Source organism: Pectinophora gossypiella, chromosome 4 (assembly GCF_024362695.1).
Source record: "Pectinophora gossypiella chromosome 4, ilPecGoss1.1, whole genome shotgun sequence".
In the NCBI taxonomy this organism is placed as follows: Eukaryota; Metazoa; Arthropoda; class Insecta; order Lepidoptera; family Gelechiidae; genus Pectinophora; species Pectinophora gossypiella.
The window spans coordinates 5,618,705-5,641,979 of NC_065407.1; the positions used below are offsets into that span (position 1 = coordinate 5,618,705).

Sequence of the window (23,275 nt, forward strand, 5' to 3'; positions counted from 1 at the left end):
ACCATTTTTTTTATTTGCTGAATAATCAATACAAATTTTATTATTATTTTTCTGGTATATTCAAGGCCCTTCTGTTTTTTAACACTTTCTATCGATTTTACACGAGAAACAATCATGCGTTTATAATTTCCTGTATGTGAAACGGCGGAATAACCTTTTGTTAAAATAACAACTAGTATTTTAGTCGCCATTTTCTTACAGACTTCATTTCTTGTGTTAATGTAAATGTTCGCCATTATATTCTAAAATAAAGACGCGTGAAGTAAAAATCGTTTTAAGTATGACCTGAAGTTTTACTTCGTTAAGTTACAATTGACTCAGTGCAATTCAATCCTATAGTCTTAACTAAGTATTGTAGATATCTTCAAGTATACATTCTTGGTATTAAGTGATACTACAAGAATTCTAAGTTTAGAATACGCAAGAACATTGTCTAAAGTAGGGTTTAAGTCTGACTTAGCATTGTCTTAAGTCTGTCTTGTATAAGAGTTAAAGTATGTGCCCACTTTTACTAAACTGTGTCTTCAAGATATCTTGAGGGATATCTTGGAGACATATAAGACTTATCCAAGACAAGGGCTTGATTTAGTCTACTTGCCTTCAAGATATCTACAATTCTCTTTTAAGACAATCGGTTGCTACTTGGGCCATGATTCTGAGTAATATCATATAGAATTTTCCGTTGCAATAGTATGGAACTAAAAATATTAAAAAAAAAACCTAAAATGTTCATGTATTTTCGTAGAGGAAATTCTACTTGATATCTACTCAGAATCTTTGTCTGAATCATCCCCTTCTGTATTTGTTACGGTGTCACTAACACCTATGCGTACTTATACGGGGTGTAAGTTACATCGTAACGAAAACTAAGGGGGATTATTTAGCTCATTATTCTTAGTTAATATCAAGTGGAATTTTCCATAACAAAAGTGCATAATTTAAAAAAAAATATATGAAAGATATCATGAATTTTGCGATGGAAAATTCCACTTGATATCAACTCTCAGAATCTTCGTCTGAATCATCGCCCTCAGTATTCGTTACGATGTCACCAACACCCTGTCTATACAGTCATCCGAAATAAGAGATAAAGAAATAGCGATAGCAACACGTCACAATATCCAATAATTAGCCAATGAGGTTTATAGTAACTTCTAGACACGCGGTACAATATCAAGCCAAGTTCAAGTAACAGAACTGGCGAACAGCACCGTGTGTAATATTACATATTACAATACATCAATGCTAGTATCATTATGAGCTACATACAAAACATCGTTTTGCAAGAACGGGACGCAGCTAAGACGCACCACTGATATCTTGAAAATATGCTGAATACAGATTTCAAACCTATTCAGCATATTCACGGGGATATTATTCGATTATAATGAACCTATTAGTATATCAATACGAATAAACTTAATAAACTTAATACAACGGATCAATTTGTTGCATGATATATTTATCCTATGTGTAAATTTAAAAAACAGCCCGAAATCCATGAAAAGGACAGGTAGAATCTTTAATAAAATTACTTTTCGGATTCGAAATTATTTATGTCCAATACCTTTAGACCCACAAATAAATGTAAATATTTATATTGGAACAAAAAAAATGTTAAACCCAACCTTTAGGTTCTATTAATAAACTATCACTAAACATTCAGACCTAAATCAATTCTGCTGAGGATTTATTAGACTTTACTTTCAAGGTACTAAATCCCTGTTAAACTTTACTAAATGCTAAACCATCATGCAATATACTCAATATACTTATCATTGGAGTAGTAATATTGTTCACGTCCTTTAAGTAAAATAATAATAAAAACACACTGAAACTGAAGATATTGCATGTAATACTCGTATGTTAATAGATACAGCTCACCAAGCGAGGCACAAAACGTCATGATCTAGTGATTGAGCGTAGGGCTCACGATCCGAAGGCCCTGGGTACGAATCCCGAGGGCTTATTACAAAAAAAGAACACTTAGGACAGAACATGGCAAGCTGATCACCCGATTGTCCTTTTTTGACGTGACTTATTTGCAGCAGATGGCAAAACATACTTGGCCGGACAAATGGGGAGCGCTGAGGGCTCTCACCTGGTACGAAGATTAAGACAAGAGGCCTAAGGGTGCCCATTTAGCCGCAAACCTCGGTACAGGGCGTCGTCTGAGAGGATTTTATCGACCCTGGTGGGTTGATAGCGAAAGCGATAAGTGCCGAATGAGGGAAAACGTCGACCGCGCCAGCGCGATCGGAACTGCGGTCCTAAAGTGTATGTTGTTGCGAGCTGATTGGCCGCCTCGCTGGCTAGAGTACATCCAATTGTTCGAAAGTAAAACCATCCGTGTCCGTAATTCAGACGACACCGCTATTTATTTATGGAATTACGTATGTAGTCGTACATGAGCCATGTCAGGGGTTTTTGGCGGCTCTATAGTAACCCTGACACTGGGGTTGATGACGTCGATAATTCACCTCACATCGACACAACAGAAAAACAGGAAGCAGTTAGCTGCTATTCGTGCGCCTCCTGTGGCGTGTCTAAGCGCGCATTGACTTTACGGTAACCTGTGAAGATTCTACACCGAAGATTTTTGATTTTGAATGTTGTGTAAAATTGTTTCCTTTGTTTCAGTATTGCTCAAAGTGCGAAAATCATCATGGCTGTTGTGATATTCTTCTCCTACGCTCTCCAATTCTACGTGCCCATGGAAATGATAAACAGGATACTGCAAAAAAGACCGTCAAGATTTGAAAATATTATACAAGTAGCAGTTAGAACCTCTATTGTCATTGTCACTGGTAAGTTAAGAAAACATTTTATAATTATTCTTTGTACTTACTCTTGAGTTTACCTCATCAGTCAATATGCGATCTGTGGTGTGATAGTTTATTTCCTGAATTTGTAATCCAAGCGGCGCAGGATAATATCCCGGTTGAGTTAGCTTTAGAAAACGATCTTTTGTAAATTGATTTCGGTATGTGTACTACCCCACAATGAAGTCTCGCAGCGTCGTGACAAAACATAACAAATACTTTATTGCACATATAGGAAATACAAAATTACAAACAAAGAATAGTACAATCTTTGATTATTATAGGATATATGACGTCATACTACATAGGCACCTAGGTACTTCTTCGATAAAGGTCTGTGGAACTTAGACGTACGTGTATACTTAGTTATGCCCTTTCATAATCTATATAACGAGTTATCCCGTTTTCTCATTATGTTTGACGTTCAAAAAGCGCTAACTTTGTAAGCCAATTTTGAAAAATAAATATTTTTTGAATTTTTTTTTTTTTTTTGAATCTCACAGACTGTTTTTTTATCATTAAAATATAGAAAAATAGGCAACAAGCAGTCTGGGATTTCGTGCATACGTCTAATTTCCCTAAGACTTCAATTCATTCGTTCTCTTTAGCACATCGGCTTAAATGGATTTGACCTTCGACAATAAAAGACTTTCATAAAGTCGAAGTCTCTTCAAGGTCAGAATTAACAAGTATTTTCTAGGTAAGCTTGTTCTATCTTAACACCAATCCGTTGCCTTTAATCGGTAGAAATGGGAGTTAACGAGAATCTATTTTGAATTAAAATTGATTTACTGTCGTAATAGGTTTTCTGTGGTTTTGATTTTAATCAAACTGTACTTCACAAATTTGATTTGCAAATTACTCTCTAAAGCCCATTTCACCTTCATTTCGCAAACGGGTTTTTCAGATGAGAGTAAACACGATCATTGACCTCCGAAATTAACTTCGTTATTATGGTGGTACTTCCCTTGATGACGTTGATGGGGTTGGTCATCTTTTTCACAATCCATACAAGAGATGATTGGTATTTAGTATATGAATTTAATGGAAAAAAAAATATTATAACTAGATATCGCACAGTGTTTTAAGTTTACGCGGTTATTATCATAATTAAAGCACATAATAACGGGTTCTTACCGCGTTTAAATGGGGATATGAGACTCCCATCCCCATATCCCCATTTAAACGCGGTAAGAACCCGTTATTATGTGCTTTAATTATCGCACAGTGGTTGTCAGTGAAGTGATTTTCCAGTAGAAAACACAAATTTATCAGCCCGCGGTATTCCGGTAAATTGTGAACGTCAGGACCGCCTATGTAGCATCGCGTTCCGGCAACTGCAATAAACGATTGCGCCTGATGGAATCAAGAAAGCAAATGTTTAGTTTCTAATCATCCAGGCGTTTATGTTGTTGATTTATTAAAGTTTTAAACATAGTTTGTGTATTTATATTTATAACAGAAAATAAAATAATAGGCCCCTCCGAAATCATATTATGAACATTTCCACGTATACATTATTGTTTCATGAACGAAATTATCCGAATTATCGATGAAATAAACCCTTGTCAATCTCTGGAGATATCATTTTTACAAATGTTATTTATTTTTCTTATATTTATTTATATCAAAAATAATAAGATAAAAATAATAATAATCTTATACAATTTATTTCAAGGTTTCAATGGCATTCACAGCGGAGTACTACTTGATACATATATTTTGACAGTTTATCTTCGTACATGCTGATATATTGAACAAAGACATAGACAATGAAAACATGTACCTCAATGAGACATATGCATGACCTTTTATACCAAGACGTAGCAATATAGATGATAAGATAAATGGTAATAATAATTCATTAAATACTTAATAAATATAGTTCTAATGTAGGTATATAGTTATTTCAAAGGGCTTTGTGAGTATAATATTACATTCTGGGAATGCGTCTTATGATAATATAATTAAGGCAATTAGAACGTTGCAAACAAGCAAATTACATGTCATTAGCAATGACAGTCTTCAATCTTCAGAGTGAGGTTGAACATCAAAAGTCATGAGTTAAATTACTTCTATAAGGGCATTATCTCATTAGGACAACGGTTACCTTTCAATTTCTTCTATCGTGTGAGTTGTGAGGTGAATTACCAACCTCACCAAACCTGCTATTAGGAAACCCACATTCCCAAGAAATGCATGCATGCAATGCATGCATTCGGAGGTATGTGATCTAACCAGTATTGGGCTAGTTTTCCCTTCGCGGGTTAGAAGATCAGACAGGCAGTCGCTTCAAAAACCGGACTTGTCAAATCTTCAGCTTAGGTAAGCGGACCCTGTGAAAAACGGGATAATGCTAGGGAGATATCTGGTGTCAGGGTTATTATTGAGCTAGCTAATAATTATTCAGGATTCTGTTGCTGGCAACTTTGTTGTGCAACAAAGGACTTATATTTATATATAATAATATAAAGATCTCTTTATGTACTTATATGTATTTGCACAGCAGTAACTTTAAAATATTTAGATACATTGACATAATATTTGACAACCTTCAATTTATTGTTATTGTTGTTAATAATTCTTAGTTGTAAATTTACACATGTAATAATATTAATGGTATCGCGTAACACTTGACATTTCGTTATATGTTTTTTTATTATATGTATATGGCGGTGTTTGTAAGGTTGTTAATTTCTGTCATATATTGTTTATTCATTTTATATTAATGTTTATTAGGTTTGTTATAGGAACCTTGTTTTTTCCATCACTGCATTGGGTGTGCGTGTAATGGCGATGTTTATATTGTTAGATATAAGTAAATAAATATATAAATTACTTGGCTAACCCCCTGGTGAGGCAGGTTGTATACAAGTGTATAAATATATTTTATTGGTGGCGCAACTATGGTATCTTAGTGAGATAGGTCCGTAATATCGTAACATAGATCATCATCTATGTAAAGACGAACTATTCTATGTCTATGTATTAGTTCGTCAAATTGTGGCATATGACAACAATACAATATAAAAACTTTTTTAATGCACTAACACACTTAAGAAAATAACAATTACAGATAGTAAAAAAGAAGTACAATAGGCGGTCTTATTGCTAAACATCAATTTCTACCAGGTAACCTTAGAGTGAAAGAAGCTGTAATAAAATAATAATCGGGGCACATGCATTTCGGTTTGATGACGTACCAAGAATTTATAGTACCATACAACCACGGACGACGAAGTCACAGTCAAAGACTCTCTCTCTATTTAAGAGCTGCGCTCTTGTCGGTGGAGTAATCGTCATTCCTCTCTTCTTCCCGCCAAAAGACTAGTTAGAATAGTCTAGACGTACTTATTTTATTTGTTAGCTCCAAATATATTACTCGAAATTCAGTGTAGCTCTCTAGTTTCGGTAGATCCAAAATTTTGTTACCTCGTACATAAAATGTGGCAAAAGATTCATGTCGAATAATGTCAGAGAGCTGGGTAGTATATTACATGCCTATTGGTTTGGAAGATTGATCGTAACCTTCTGTTTTAGAAAAGGTTATAAAAATATATTGTCCTGATTTTACGAAAAACAGGTTCTGACATAAAAAATCGTATGATATTCATATATCTATATATTATTTTCTACTTTTGTACCAAGTCAATATATAACTAGGTACTTATAGAAAATGGCGAAGAGCACGGCACATCGCGCGGTTTGTTCAAACATATGACGACCTTTAAGATCATTCATGCCAAGACATTGTCACACGCGTTTCATTGACATGCATCTGTCTGTTTCTCTACAGCAACTTCAGCGGCTACGTCTACCCGATCCAATTTCTACCCGACTTTAAATTAAGGTGATTTAAGCATGTAAAGTCCTTACCATACAAAGTGACTTCGACAACATCCACATCGGGAATCGAACCCGGACCTCCAAATCGTGAGCCTAACGCTCTAACCACTAGACCACAGAGGCTGTTACAAAACAAATACTAAAAGATAAACTAGGTTTACACCCCGTGGCACGATAGAAGATCCGCGGTCGCGGCGCTACTGTCCCTGATTCTGCAGATAATCATAACATCACAAATATTTTATTGCACAAACAGGAAAAAACAAAATACAAAACAAAAGAGAAATATAACAAGTAAAATAGGCAAACATGAGATAATGAGCATAAACATAATGAATTGTCAATTAGTTTCATTTAAATCCGTCGACTTCTTACGTGGCGCGGATCATCAGTTTAAACATAGTTTAAGTCTTCGTTTTGTAATAAGGTGTGTTTTGTTTTGCGTTTTGTGTTATCATCATCTTCAGCCCATTAACGTCCCCACTGCTGGGGCACGGGCCTTCCCTATGGATGGATAGGGCGATTGGGCCTTAAACCATCACGCGGGCCCACTGCGGATTGATGGTTATTGACGACTGCTAATGCAGCCGGGACCAACGGCTTAACGTGCCTTCCGAAGCACGGAGGAGCTCGAGATGAAAACTTTTTTTTTGTGGTCACCCATCCTATGACCGGCCTTTGCGAAAGTTGCTTAACTTCAACAATCGCAGACCGAGCGCGTTTACCGCTGCGCCACCGAGCTCCTCGTTTTGTGTATGAAACACAAATTGTGTGTGCCTACGTAGAAGTTGTGTACTGTCATTTTGTCAACGTCACCCGCAATTATTTTACATCAATGGCTTAGAGAAACATCCCAACTCAGAGCCTGAAGCAACGTTTCACATACCCGTAACGAGACAGGCATTAGTCGACATTATGATATGTTATGTAGGTCACTATCTCGGAACTTATTTCCCGTGTTTGTCATATATCTGTCTTAACCTCCATTGTACTCGGTTTTGTTAACGATAGCACTTCATCTTGTAAAGTCTTCGTATTTATGACACTAATAATAATATGTATAGTGTCTCCTTTGCCAAGTCCAGATTTGTCTCTCTTTATCAATTTGTTAAAAAACAATAGGACAAACTTTGTTTGCTAGAGGTTTACTACAAACTTTTATTGCCTATCCACTTTCCTTGTATTTGTACCACGAATCTGCTTGACTGTCAAAGTGAATCTCAATCACGTAATTTATTTGTTAGATCCAGACCAACGTGACTAAATCAACCTTAATCAAATCGCGATCTGTATAAAGCGTCATCTCTACAAACGGAATTTATGGAGGAACATTTTTTTTTCCTTTGTAAGTATTTTTATAGATCCGCGCGCCGTACATTGTCATAGCAATTCGTCATTCCTGTCATTTGTCGACGTTACCTAACCTGTATTGGACTAGTTTTCCCTTCGCGGGGTGAAAGGTCAGACAGGCAGTCGCTTCAGTAAAATCCCGGACCTGTCAAATCTTCAGGTTAAGTAATCGGACCCTGTGAAAAACGGGATAACACTAGGATGATCCAGTTTTTACAGACAGGCTTACAAACTGAGACTATTCTCGTCCGTAATTCCTATTTGGAGAATATAATAAATCGTATGGTGACTATATTGACGACATACGTCATAACGACACCCATAGAAAAAAGAACGTCCCATAAAATTAAATGTCTAAAATGATTTGAACGATAAGCTACTGAACGCCTGCTATGTTTTTCAAAGGAGCTAGAAACGTGTACTTAACACTCAAAATTAATTATTACTTAGTCAAAACTGTTAGACAACTTCTATGTAACGAAACATTAAAGTTATCACAACTTTTAACATTTGCAAGTATAATGTTTTGTGTAGGTAAGTTTAATAAGTTTCTTACTTTCTTGTGGAGTTATTACCAGGACTTGAAGTCGGTTGTAATAAATTAGTCACTTGAACACTTTATAAGTCAAAATATATGTTTAATTTGTTAGCTTTGGAAATGAGTGTCTGACCTTGACATGTTCATTAGTCTTAGAACATTTTAGTGATCCAACTAATGTATGTTCATTCAAACACAGTTTGCATAGTTTGCAGTCTGCATATAAATATGGAACTAAAATTAAATGTTATGGACCGTGAATAGAGATGTTTGTAAAATTGTTTTGTCCTGAAAGTAAAAGCATCTTATTTTAATCATTATTCTATCCAGGCAGGTATTGAATACCATTCGAAAATTCAATAATAAGGTCCGTCAAAAAACATTTGCTTTTAATGCAATATGACTTTGTCACCCTAAGCAAAGAAAGAACCAATAAACTGACTACCGTAAATACTTAAAGTTTCTATCTTTGGCCTTTGGACAATGCGCTGACCTTGTTTGCACACTTTTGATTACTTCCAGGCATTAATTACCAGATGAGAAGCTCAGCTCAGAACTCGTAATTTTCTTATTACTAATGCAACATTTAGTATTCGATTTAGGAGTGTAATTTATCTGGATTTCTTCAATGTTTATTCAGACTCTTCAGACACATTCTAAATTGAACTACTTACTTGATATATTTTACGACGAAAAATGTTTTCAACAACTTGGCTGGAGCTTCGGAGACTTTCCTTGGTCGTACAGGGTTCTGAAACTAAATCAGAGACCCTTCGCTGAAAGTCTTTGAATTCGTGTTTCTGTCGGACGTAGCGAGTTTTCATTCACTCACTGGCCTTTAGTTGTTCCTCCCTCAATATTCATGGATTTCTTCTAATTTCTTCCGTAAACGTACCGCAAACGCGCAGTCGCGGAGCGTTGCACACTGGTATTTGAGCGCGATTCAATCGCGTGTTTTTAGTTTTTTCAACAAGTCGTTTTATTATACCTCATAGTAAAAATAATGGTTAAATGCAAAGAATTCAGATTCGAGCATTACATTCATGATAGTAACTCATGGGATAGTAAACAGCTGAACACATTATATTACTCCTAATCCTGTAGTGGAATAACAGGTTTAAAACACCAGTCATCCCAATAATATACAGGGCAACAATTAGTGACATCGCAATGAAAACCCTGATGATACTGAGGGAAATGATTCAAACCATGATTCTGAGTTGATATCAAGTGGGATTTCCTGTCAGAAAATCAAGACAATTTTAGTGCTTTTTTAATTATGTTCGGTTCCATACTTTTGCCACGGAAAATTCCACCTGATATTAACTCGGACTCATGGTCTGAATCATCCCCTTCACTATTCGTTACGAAGTCACTAACATCCTGAATTTTTACTTACTAATGGAATTTATTTCACAGTCGCCATCGCAGCTGCCTTCCCGAACCTCGAGTTAGTCATCGGCCTTACAGGCGCCATCTTCTTCTCGACTCTCGGTCTTCTCTTCCCTGCCATCATCGACACCTTCTACCGCTGGGACCGTGACCTTGGCTGCTGCAATTATATCTTATGGAAGAACCTCATCATTATTATCATTTCCCTCATAGCTCTGGTATCAGGGTCTTATGTTGCCATCGTCGCTATGATTGAAGACTTGGCTGGTGGGGGGCACGAAAACCATGAAAGTCACGTCAACGAAACATTGGCATCTTAGAATATAAGTACAAAAGCAGGTATCAGTGGTAATGTGCAGTAAAGCCACAGAACAAGGAATTTATCAATAATTTTTATTTCAATAAAACAGTAAGGTCTGCTTTATGCGAGCGGTGTAAGAATGATTGTTTTTGCTTTAAAATACAAAGTACAATCTGTAAGTTAATACACTAATATTGTGACTATACCTATCAATTAAGATTCGGTTGTAAATGTAAAATATGTATGTGAAGTAATGTAACACACGACTAGAAAAAGTGATTAATTAAGTAGTTTTATTACAAGACCCATTCGATTTGGGTAATTATTTAAAATAAAAATATACGTAACACTTATACTATTAGGTATAAGTACCGCCAAAACGTTCCAATGAAACCAACCGACATATTATAACATGATAATATGAAGAGGTAAGCATTGTTAGCCACTGCAATATGTTAGTGAATGAAGTACTGTTTTGAAGACGGTGTATTTACACTCGGTCAATTATTATTTATTTACATATGTAATATATATATGTCCCTACATATGTAGGGACCGAAGGCTTCGGCAAATAGTCGTACGATGTTTATTTTGTTATATTGATTTAGATATACATAGATATACTTAGATATACATAGCGTCGCGTCCCACACAGTACGGTACCAGTGATGGGCCGTTCCCGGGAATTTTCCCAAAGTGGGAATTTTATGTAGTAAACACAATGGCTACTGTTTTCTTTTTTCAATTTTTTCTTGAGACGCTGATCCTATCTGCCTCAAAGCCAGATAATAAATCTCTTTTTACCGACTTCAAAAACGGAGGAGGTTCTCAATTCGACCGTATATATAAATATTTTTTTTATTACTTATCTTTTGTGCCTTTTTACTGCCGGAAAGGTTTTATTTGGCTATGCTTGTACTATAATGCTCAATAAATATTTCAATCGAATATCATTTGAATTGAACTGTTTTAGCGGTAGAATCCTTTAGTTCGTGACACTTAGGTTTTGTTATCTCGAAGACTAAACTATTTTTGGGGTACCACTGAACATATTTATCAAAATGAGGAAAAGTTCAGTCACTGAGCCCAGCGAATCATTTGTAAACAGTGGTGAAATTATGAACCATTAGTTTATGTTTTTGTAGGTGTTTTTGGTCTATCACAGAAACGGCATGACCAGGAGCTCTTAAGTGCAACCAGTTAATTTATTACTTTGCAAAAGAAAAAACTAGAAACTGATTGGACTTTTGTAGCTTATCGTACCTACTCCAGAGTAACAGACTACAGACTACAGAGTATTGAAAACTTAGTATTCTATAGTAAGAATAGGATTCTATTTTATAGGCATAAGTTAGGTGCTATTAAGCAAGTAGTAAACAGAATGGGCGCTTTAACTGGAAAACTTCTAATTGTTGTACACACTTTGATACTTAGAACTTTGAAAACATATTTATTTAAGTAATTACTTACGTATGTCTTGCTTAGTACATTATGTTAGTTTACCACACGGAATAGCTTTCTGCCGTTTTGTGAGTTACCTTTTTTGTTTGGTATTATAACAGGATTCTAAGGAAATATTCTACATTTTCGAACCTTTGAATTTTAGAACGAATGATGAGACTACATACATAACAGCATCACACCTTTATCCCCAAACGGGTAGGTAGAGGTATATAGTAGACCTCCTCCTCCCCTCCTCTCTCCTCCTCCTCCTCCTCCTCCTCTCCTCCTCTCTCTCCTCCTCCTCCTCCTCCTCTAATCTAATAGGTGTCGAACCTATTGCTGGAAACCATGTGGTATCAATTGTTTATGATCCAAATATGAATTCAAACTCATAAAGTCGAATTCAGTTGTTTAAATCCCGAGCCGGGATTCGAACCCTTGATACTACGATGTGAGTCCCGCGTTCTCCGAACAGGACTATCACGGATTTGTAGACTACAGATCTATATTAATATTTACCTAAGTATATCTTTTTATCTACAATGTGTATTTCTTGCGCCAATTATGCGATTTGTAATTTAGCAGAACGAACGTCTGTTCGATATTGTACAGGCGAGCTGACTATCTAGACACAATACAGGGTGTTAGTGACATCGTAACGAAAACGAATCAGGAATGATTCAGACCATGCTTCTGAGTTAATATAGAATTTAAAGTAAATATATTAGGTTTATGCTCTATGGAGCATAATCGGAGGGGGTATGCCCCGTCCGGTTCATAAAGGGTAGGCCTGTGCCCAGCAGTGGGGCGTACCTATATAGGCTGTTTATGTTTGTTATGTATGTTACGATGACGTCACGCATACAACTGTAATATTCGATAAGTGTAAAAAATACTGATCGAATACTTAGCATCGTTTTGTAGAAAAAACATGTCGAAAAAACGTTTCGTCGGAGTAGAGTAGTATCGAAGTTAAGACGTCGTAACAACGTATTGTCGGAATAAAGAAGTATCGGAATAAAGAAGTAATTTTCATAATGCCGTAGTAAAATTTTGTTGGATAACAGTTTGTCGAAATTCAGTTTTTGACCCAACTTCCGCCTCGTGGCAATAAAACCTTTACGTTACCTGTACATTTGGTGCTTATTGATTTATATTGTGAACACAGCGGCTTATATTGCGAGAGAAGAAAGTGTTGAAAACCTGTAACGTACCTATTATTGCAGTTTGCTAAATGGCGCGTCACTAATTTTGTTTATTTTCTTTTAGCCTTTATTATTGTCAAGATGTTAATTACAGAGTAAAAACATGTACGTACTGTATCTATTATTTAAGGTTCCGCTTGATGTGATTACAAAATGTTTTTTAGAATCACTCTAAAACAGAAAGTACAATGTTTGTGATTAAGTAGAAACTACTTAAATAAATAACTATTAAGATGATATTTGTGTTTCATGTATATTCTTGCAACGTAAGAACCTAACCACTAGATTCGAAACTAGAGGTTTGCGTACTTAAATTGAATGCATACTAGCAAGACAGTTGCGAGTGCGGCAGCGAGTCGTACTAAAGTTGATGCGAGATTTTGTCATTTTTAATATGATATGACAGATGTATCCGCATTCTATGAGGTGATTCCCGGTACACTTCTCTATTCACTTCACTTACGAACTCGATTTGATCTGCAGGTTTCTGAATGCGTTGTTATATTGCACGCGCAGATCACTGTGTAATAACACACACTAGGTCACTGTGTAAAATGTATATATAATAAAAACAGAAAAATGAGAATAAAAATTAAGTATAACGATTTAATTAAAATTTTAACAGAAAAAATGTTGTGACAGATTATTCATAATTTTAGGAAAAATGTCTGAACCAGCATATTGTTAAGCCATTAATAACTCGTTACTGGCCACAAGTCTCCCCTCAATCAACCACAGGGGGTATGAAGCATACTCCCTCTAGTACTGCTGTTCCTCTGCGGGTCGATGTAAGTACGTGTATTACGACTAGTACGTGGACCGACGTCTTTATGTGCCTTCCAAAGCACGGAACCATCTTCGCAGAATCACAGCATTATTATATAGCTTACAATGTCCTTACCGAACAAAAGACAGTCTCACAAACTGTTTTCGACAATGACTCAAGGACGCATCTACTACGATGTAATTTTCATATATCTCGGGCGGATTGGCGCAAGGGATCGACCACGGAATAGAAGAAATAGGTTGGAAGGGCCAAGTGAGCGCTAAACGCGCGCCATACAAGTATGAGCACATAGTTCATACTTCAATTTTGCACTCTATTCGTCCGCTTTACTACTTATGAAGCTCCGCGATAGTATGTTAAAAAGTCATGATAGACATGTAGAAGAAAAAAAAAACAAATATCAAACAAATATTAAAAAGACATGATAGAACATGTACAAGAAAAAAAAAACAATGCAAGGAGATCCCTCCTTATCATCATTAACACTAATTTAAGAGCCACCCTCTTGTCGGTGTAGCATTCTCCATTCTTGTCTATCAAAGACCACTTCCTTCACTTTCTTATAAGACACGACGTTCGCCTTCTCTTCAGAAGGCAATCAGTTCCGTGTAAGCTCTTCCTCTTCATATATATCAGAAAGCTAAAAACCTTAGTATGATCGGCTGTTTATCAAAATAATTCTTTTGTATTTAGTATAATGAAAAGTAATGATGGAATTGTAGCCTATCACATAGAATATACATTGCCGGTAAAGTGGCTATGGAATTTGAGAAGCAGTAGAACTGTCATGTTTATCAGTTTGCAGGAGTAGTAGTAGAAGATAGCGGGGTTGAACCGGCGACAGCAGTTCTCATACAAAATACGCGTTAATGCCTTTCCATCATCTTTCTTCTATTCCGTGGGATCGACATTCCCCTCCTTCAGCGTTTATATATATGGGTTCGCACTCCGTCGGGATTCGGGGTATAATCCGTTATGTTGGATGAAAAAACCTTTTTGGGGATAATAGCAATTTTTTGACTTGAGTTATTGTACATTTTGCCTCGGAACACGAGTACTTAGTAGTACGAGTAAGTAACATCGAACAAATGGGAAACGCTAAAGATTCTCACCTGTCTATTGATATAAGTACTTGTGATAACAATATTCTTTCCTCGTTTATATTTGGGTAACAAAAGCTTTGGGACCTATTGTGTTATTTGATAAAGTTAATGGTGCATGTAGTGCAGTAACGTGTTAACAAATCAGATATTTTTTTTCTGTGACAAGCTTTTGTGACTTTGCAGTACTTTTAGGCGGATGAGTAGTCTTACAAAAATATATTTACGTATATAATTACTGTAGCTATGTTATCAATTGCATAAATATATTTTTGAGTATGACTATGAATCTTAGCTTTGAATAATAATACGCGGTAGGCAGTATTATTATCAACAGCTAGTTTAAATAACATGTCCGGTGCATCTGCTAAAAGATAGACTTTTTGAATTATTTATTTTATCAGTCGAGTCTACTTGAATATTAGCATTTTTTTAAATTTCAGTAAGAACAGGTTTTACTTTCCCAATTTACCATTTTACTTCCGTAGCGGTTGTTATCTGGAGGCAAAGAATAAAAATAGGCACTTAGGGTTTTGAATAAAAGCACTGCGTATCCATAAAAAGCAATCATAAATCTTTTTCTCTTTGAATCAAGATCTTATCATATTAACAAGCATTAAAGTATCAAGCATCAAGCAGCATCAAGCATCAAGTATTTATTAGCAGGCATCTAAGCCCAACGTGCAAGAAATATTTTTCCCAACACTCCTCATTCGTCCGGCCAAATAAGCCACGGTCGAGAATTGCATCATCCTGAAATAACTAACGCATGTTCTCGTGATTGCTCATAAATAATAAGAAAGAAGTAAAGAAGTGCAAGCTGTTATTGTTCCGCCCTTTGTTCCATTAATAAAGCATTTCTTAACCATAGTCACAATACACACATATACCTATATTATGATTATAAACATAATTATTATATAAATTCAGGATCTTTTGCCAATGTTATATATTTCTAGACAAGAGCTAATTGAAAACGGTAGTATTAAACTAATTAGCCAACACCTTCGTAAGATTGAATATGTTAGTAATGATGAATAAACTGTGCCTCCTCGCGCTCATAGTTCAGTTCACAGCAGCAAAAGTCAACAGCCGCTACTACCCGCGCTTCCACTTAGCACCACCACATGGATGGATGGACGACCCTAATGGATTCAGTGTGTACAAAGACGAATACCATCTCTTCTACCAATACAACCCGAACTTCAGCTTCGAACCTGGAATCCCTCACTGGGGACACGCTAAGAGCAAGGACCTCTTCCACTGGGAACATCTTCCCATCGCGATGTATCCAGATGAGGATTATGATAAGGGAGGAGTGTTTTCTGGAAGTGCTTTAGTTGAAAACGATACTCTGTACGTGATCTATACTGGCAATATGAACTATCCGGGTAAGATACCGGAGTACAAACATTACCAAGCTTTGGCGTTTAGCACTGATGGAGTGAATTTTACAAAACACAAAAACAATCCAATAATTAAAAGTAAAAAACATCAGCTGAACATCAAAAATCCTAAAGTATGGAAACACAATGATACGTATTACATGGTGCTGGGAAATTCCTTCCAGAATAATACTTTGGGTCGAGCTCTTCTTTATACTTCACAAGATTTGTTTTCTTGGACACGAGCGTCAGTTTTGGATTACTCTGACGGATCCGTTGGAAAATTGTGGGAATGCCCTGATTTCTTTAGTCTACAAGGTGCTTTTGTTTTACTTTTCTCATCGCATGGCTTTAAACCTCAAGGTGACAAGTACAAAAACGAATTTCAAACCGGATATGTCGTTGGAGAATTCGATTACAAAACTAACATATTTACTCCAGTTACTGAGTTCAGGCAATTAGATTATGGCCATGATTTCTATGCTGCACAAACTATGGTTGACAAGAATAATCGCAGAATAATGATTGCCTGGTTTGATATGTGGGGAGGAAATTATCCCGAGGGGGCTGATGGCTTTACTGGTTTTATGACTATTCCACGCGTTTTGTCTCTTACAAAACAGGGACGTTTAGTACAGAAGCCTGTCAAGGAGATCACAGGAATGAAGGGCAAGTTGATACGTTCAGGCAAAGCTGATAAAGGTACGACTGCGACATTGACTAATAAAGCTGGTGAAATCTATATAAAGGCTTCTGGTCATAAGAGTCTGGAAGTAATAATTGAGTCGTCAAATGTAACTGTGAAGTTGATTTACAACTCTATTCATGGAAGGGTATCTTTAGATCGTGGTGGTGTTGATGGTGTGCGTCGTACCAAGTGGCGTCCGCATGGTAGGCTCCGTTGGTTGATTTATGTGGACGCTAGTTCAGTGGAATTGTTCTGCGGTGTAGGGGAAGTAACCTTATCTAGTAGATTTTTCCCCGATGGACCGATTTCGGTGCGGCTGGGGGATCGGAGCAAAGCAAAAGAGTTCACTGTGCATGACATAAAACGCACAATGCCTAAACCTAACATTCCCATGGGCCACAATCAAATAAATTGATATACCTAGTTGATCTGTAGATGAATGGCAATTCTCTATTGCATTAATTATAATTTTTTTACTTTTTTAAACGAGTCTTTATTGCTGTTAATAATATTATAAATTATTGTTCGAAATAAAGTTAATTAATCAATTTATTAACGTTAAGAGAGCTTGTTATATTAAATATCAATAAATTGTTGTTTCCTACTAAAAATTAAATAAATTATGTTATTTTATTTTTAATCTGTTACTAATAAAATTAAGCTTTCTGTTATTAACATAATATGGACTAGTTTCCGAAATAAATATTTTAAATTTAGATTTGAATGTCTGTATTTTTCAAAGAATCATTTGTACAGATTAATTATAGCTATGGTACGCTCGATTACAGAACAATTTATACTTTCATACAAAATTATATGGGAAACCTGACGCCTGCAAATACACATAAGAGGTGATAGAACGGCCTATTCACATTCTCGGTGGCCTGAATAGAAGTTCTCCACCCTGTTCGATGTCTGGCGATTTCATTTTGTGGGACCGACCATAGTTTAATTAGGACAAATTGCGGGCTGAATCAAGATATTTTGAAAATAAGATGATTCCGTAATTATAAATGCAAATGGGTTTCGTCTACTAAAACGTATTCAAATAACCTCACGTAAAACTATCACGTAACAGATAAGGTTCACTTTTGTACGATTCGGAAGACTCCTGATGTACTTTCAGTTAAATTTAAGACATAATTTTAAGCTCCCAGACACGTGAAACCCCGCTGTAACTGTTCTTATGGAAACATTTACTACAGACCTTAAAATACACGTCATATATAATTTCTAATTAGAAGCAAAAATAACGTAAAAGATACATTTGCTACTTAAACATAACTATTCTTATTTGTAGCCGTTTTACAGGCATCATCCATAACAGATTTATAACAGAGAGGCAGAAACGCTTGACAGCCACCGGTGTCCGAAAGCTGCCACATATTATAACCCGCTTGTAGCTGCCGGGGTCCTACCATAAGAACTTTATGCAAGGAGATGCTATAAGTAAGAATAAAAAATGTAAGAATGAAGAAGAATGTAATAGTAGGACGCCTAACAGTTAACCGCACTGAAAAGTATCGGCGCCCCAATAAACACTTCAGAACCCGATACCGACCACGCCGGCGTGATCGACGTTTTCCCTCATTCGGCGTTTATCGCCTAGCTAATTAATTATTTCAAATATAATTCTCCTCTTAGACGACGCCCTAAGCCCCAGTTGTACGCAGGTTCGCGTACAACTGGGCACTCTCAGACCAGTTGTCTTAAATTTTGTATCGGGTTAGAGCGCTCAGCGCTCGCCATTTGTCGTTAATGCCATCTGCGGCAAATCTACAAAAAGTCACGTCTTTCTTTTGAAAGGTAACCGCACGGTGGGTGGAACACTTGAGGAATTGTGTGACATGTAATGATCACAAGTGGCGAGTTGTGCACGCTGATGTAGCTAGTGCTCGCCACCAGCCACACCGCATACAGCGAGTTAGAACAAAATATACCTATGAAAAATCATGTTAACTAACTGGCCACCGCCCGGTGGCTGTGATCAGTTACCCGTTACTGCATCTCCTTCTTTCACGTGTGTGTGGGATCAATTCTAATGTCAAGGTTATTAAGGAGTCGCCAATGGCCCTTGTTAAGGTTACTGGCATAGTATAGTCTACTAGTTTTTAAACAGCCGACTGTCATCTCACCATTGACAGCATAAGTCACATTATATTTTTCTGGGCGGGCGTCTCCGTCACGTTTTTCCTTCATCGCAGTATCATTAATCATGATTATCAAATAATGTATGAAACATAAACTTGAAATTACATTCTTAATTTATTTTGGTTGCAACCTCGGTTCAAACTCAAAGACTCGTCAATATAGAGTGTCACATTATTTTTAGAGCTTCATTGTTATAATTTATTTCTTAACAGAATTTATTACTCATAATTACTATTTATTCGTAGATTACTCAAATAATACACAATCAATAACATTCTTGTACGACGAAGTAATAATTTGACTAAAAATATCTCACTGTGTTTGCCAAACAATTAACGAAAACTGTCTTTAAAATACTTAGTAAAAATATAATAAATAAATACAGCTGTCGTGGTACTACAACAAGGTGGGTAATCATAATTTTCTTCAATTACCCTTGGGAGGTTTAAGAACTGTACGCTTCATGGCATTTACGACAAATTCTTGTACATCACTTTCATCACCCAAGCGTACCGCTGTCGGTCCATCGGGGAAGAATCTGCTGGAGAAGGTCACTTCTCCATCACCGCAGAACAATTCCACTGAACTAGCGTCTACATAAATTAACCAGCGGAGCTTGCCACGCGGGCGCCACTTAGTACGACGCAGACCATCAGCACCACCACGGTCTAATGACACTCTTCCATCGGTATAATTGTAAGACAACGTTACAGTAGCATTTGATGCTTCAATTATCACTTCTAAATCTTTGTTACCTTCAGCCTTTATTTTGATTTCACCAGCTTTATCAGTCAAAGTTACAGCCGCACCCCTATCAGCTTTACCAGAACGTAACAGCTTACCCCTCGCTGTACCGATTTCTTTCACAGGTTTTTGTATAAGACGTCCGTCTCTTGTTAGGGACAAAACACGTGGTATAGTCATAAATCCAGTAAAGCCATCAGTCCTCTCGGGATAATTCTGTTCCCACATATCAAACCAAGCGACCATTATCCTGCGATGCGACTTGTCAACAATTGTTTGTGTAGCGTAAAAGTCATGTCCGTGATCTAACTCTCTAAACTCAGTTACGGGAGTAAACAAATTTGTTTTGTAATCAAAATCTCCAACAATGTATCCGGTCTGATATAAATTTTTGTACTTATCACCCTGAGGTTTAATACCTTGCGGTGAGAAAAGTAAAACATACCGGCCTCGTAGATCGAAGAAATCTGGGCATTCCCACATGTAACCAAGAGATCCATCAGATTCATCTAAAATCGACACTTGTTTCCAGGATATCAAATCTTTTGACGCATAAAGAAGAGCTCGACCCAAAGTATTATTCTGGAAGGAATTTCCTAGAACCATGTAATACGTATCATTGTGTTTCCAGACTTTTGGATCTCTGAAGTTTGGCTGATGTTCTTCACCTTGAATGACTGGATTGTTGCTATATTTTGTAAAGTTTACTCCATCGCTGCTTGATGCCAAAGCTTGGTGCTGTTCATGGTCAGGATCTTCTCCTGGATGGTTCACATTGCCAGTATATAGCAAGATCAAGTTGTCGGCGTCAACTACAGCACTTCCAGAAAACACTCCTGATTTGTCATAATCCTGGTCTGGATACATCGCAATGGGAAGATGTTCCCAGTGGAAAAGGTCCTTACTCTTAGCATGTCCCCAGTGAGCAATGCCAGGTTCTAAGCTGGAGTTTGGGTTGTATTGATAGAAGAGGTGGTAGTCGTTTTTATATATGCTAAATCCATTGGGATCGTTCATCCATCCGTGCGGTGGTGCTAAATGGTAGCGCGGGTAGTAGCGTTCATTTACTTCTGCTGTTACATAGCGAACTATGAGTATGATGGTGCACAACTTATTAATTATTTCCGCCATTGCGAATACGACAATGGTGGTGTGTCTACTTAGGAACTACCGCTTTGGATGAGCTCTAGCGGAGGAATAGATACCATTCACAGTAGATCCTAGCTTTATATAAATAATCCGGCACGACACTCGATTGTTAGTCACCTGACAATGAACTTATTGTAAATTGTACTATTATCTCAAGATTAGAATCGCTCAACGACGTTATAACAAGGAAAAATTGCGTTGTTACACTATGGATGTATAAAGTTTGGCCGGATATTATGATAATAAGTTCTTATAACTTAATATTAATTTATATAATATTATTCGCACAATGGTAAGGAGGTGCTTACCAGATCATTCGTTTTATTTAGACTAATTTCCTAGGTTAATGGCCCATTGAAAATAAACGGCTTTCTTTTGTTCGTAATGCATAAACATTCTAGTTACCAACGGAATAGTTTATGAAACATGCTTAGTGTTGATGAATACAAATGAATTTAATTAATTCCCTTGTGGTTTTGTATTATACAGACTTTATAGTTTATAGAATTCCGGTGGTAAACAGCCTTGAGTTTATGTATGTATGTATATTATTATAGAATGCGTTCAGCTGTTTGTAATCCCACCAAAAACCGACTAAAGAATTTATGCTCCTTGTAACTCAATGTACAATTACTAGAGGTATCTATTGCAATAAGCTTCTCCCTTTAATCCACGTTCGTAACTGACCTTTGGTAATCAGATACGAACATGGTTTTTTTTTCTTTCTTGATAACCAGTTACGATAATGGAATTTACTTGTCGTTTTTGTAACCGTGTTTCATAACCAGCTACGAAAATGATTTTTTTTATGAACTTTGTTGTTCCTAACTTTTTTATTAAAACAGAATTATATCTATTTTGCATAACATCTAGCTGATATATTGGGAATTATAGTTTACAAGGGTAAACGAGGAAATATTGCGTGCCTTCTTTGACCATAAACACATTCATAAGCTCAGAAAATACATTTATTTTTAATAAAATAACAAGTACAACACAATGCCTACCCAAAAACAAAATTCTTTTTTATATCCATGTGGGAACGTCAACACCAATTCTTCTTATCGTGTGGGTTGTGAGGTGGAATACCAGCCTCATCAACCCTGGTGTCAGGGTTATGATTGAGCCGCCAAAGGCACCTGATATGGCTCATGTATGTCATGTGGGTTTTATTCTGGTTCTGGCTATTACGGCAGGGGATTAAGGACATGAGTATTGTTGTCTGTATGTTAAGATATATATCACATACGTGCCTAGGTATATTTTCCTTATTATGTGACATTGTAGCATCTTTATTTTACGGTCAAAAAACATCATTCACGCGCTATCAGACGCGATTTGCATGGTTAAATCTGTTTTCTAAATGTGAGTAGATTATAATTGGGTAGTTTCCTAGGTCAAAGATAAATCATAAAATTCTGATTATTAAATAAAGGCACGTGACAAAAAAACGTTTTCTTTTTTCTATTTAACTAATTTACGAGTTTTAGTAAAGTTTGATAATAAGTGCGACACTTTGTCACGTTTTGTTAGGTTGCTTTTTCATACAAATTCCATAGTCATTTCGTGTTTTGGCGTTTCGTAAAAAGTAACTAATCTGACTAGTTGGAAACTATTCTTTTATAATTCAAGTGTATTTATACTATAATGCAATTTATAATATATTAATGCAATTCATACCACTGGGACTAAAAAAAATAATTATGAACAAAGGGCTCAAAAAAATGGGTACTTACTACTTACTACTACTACTTGTAGAGTTTCAATTTGAACCTCTCAGAAAGTAAAGATTCATACTAACATAGTCGCGGGCAACGACAAGTGTAATACAATTCTTGTATTTGTATTAAAATCAACCTATCTCTATTATGTAGTTTTACCAATGCTTTAATTATCATAGTTGAGTCACGAAACAGAGTGAATTACTTATATATAAGTTCTCGTAATATGTAAACATCTATTATTTTGTGTGTACAAAAGAGCCATTATAGATAATAGGCAAGTGTTGACACACTAACTACTGATACGTCAATCGGGACCTTTAAATACAAGACGTTATTTTTATCAGCTGTGGCTGTATGGGTTTACGCAAAACGTTGATTACAATAGTGGTGGTGGCATTACTCTAGCCATAGAGGCAGCCAATCGGCTCGCGACACCAAAGACTTCAGGACCCCGATACCGACCCCGCCGGCGTGGATGACGATTTCCCTCATTCAGCGCTTATCGCTATCGACCCACTAGGGTCGATTAATTCTTTCAAATATTTTTCCTCTCAGACGCCCCCAGCCGAGGCTTGCGCCCAACTGGGCACCAGGCTGTAGTCTTAAACGTTGTACCGGGTGAGAGCCTTCAGCAGCAGCTACAATAAGTC

At 36.5% G+C, this 23,275-nt stretch overlaps 4 protein-coding genes across 12 annotated transcripts in view; 3 read left to right on the forward strand and 1 right to left on the reverse strand.

The window, feature by feature from the left end:
• LOC126366260 (proton-coupled amino acid transporter-like protein pathetic) overlaps positions 1-13,134 on the forward strand; it is a 231,414-nt gene extending 218,280 nt beyond the window's left edge. For all 9 annotated transcript variants that reach the window (XM_050009329.1, XM_050009330.1, XM_050009331.1 and 6 more), the window contains 2 exons: positions 2,641-2,807; positions 9,976-13,134. In XM_050009329.1, the coding sequence (XP_049865286.1) occupies positions 2,641-2,807; positions 9,976-10,268 (460 nt within the window). In that variant the 3' untranslated portion in view covers positions 10,269-13,134. The remainder of the gene's footprint in view (positions 1-2,640; positions 2,808-9,975) is intronic.
• LOC126366253 (cholecystokinin receptor-like) overlaps positions 1-23,275 on the forward strand; it is a 268,987-nt gene that overhangs the window by 139,092 nt on the left and 106,620 nt on the right. The window lies entirely within an intron of this gene.
• On the forward strand, positions 13,268-17,389 carry LOC126366274 (sucrose-6-phosphate hydrolase-like). Its single transcript, XM_050009351.1, has one exon. It carries the CDS (start codon positions 15,806-15,808, stop codon positions 17,270-17,272), a length of 1,467 nt encoding a protein of 488 aa, XP_049865308.1. The 5' UTR covers positions 13,268-15,805; the 3' UTR covers positions 17,273-17,389.
• Positions 19,131-20,936, reverse strand: LOC126366275 (sucrose-6-phosphate hydrolase-like). Its single transcript, XM_050009352.1, has one exon. The coding sequence runs from the start codon at positions 20,881-20,883 to the stop codon at positions 19,435-19,437; it is 1,449 nt and encodes a 482-aa protein (XP_049865309.1). The 5' UTR covers positions 20,884-20,936; the 3' UTR covers positions 19,131-19,434.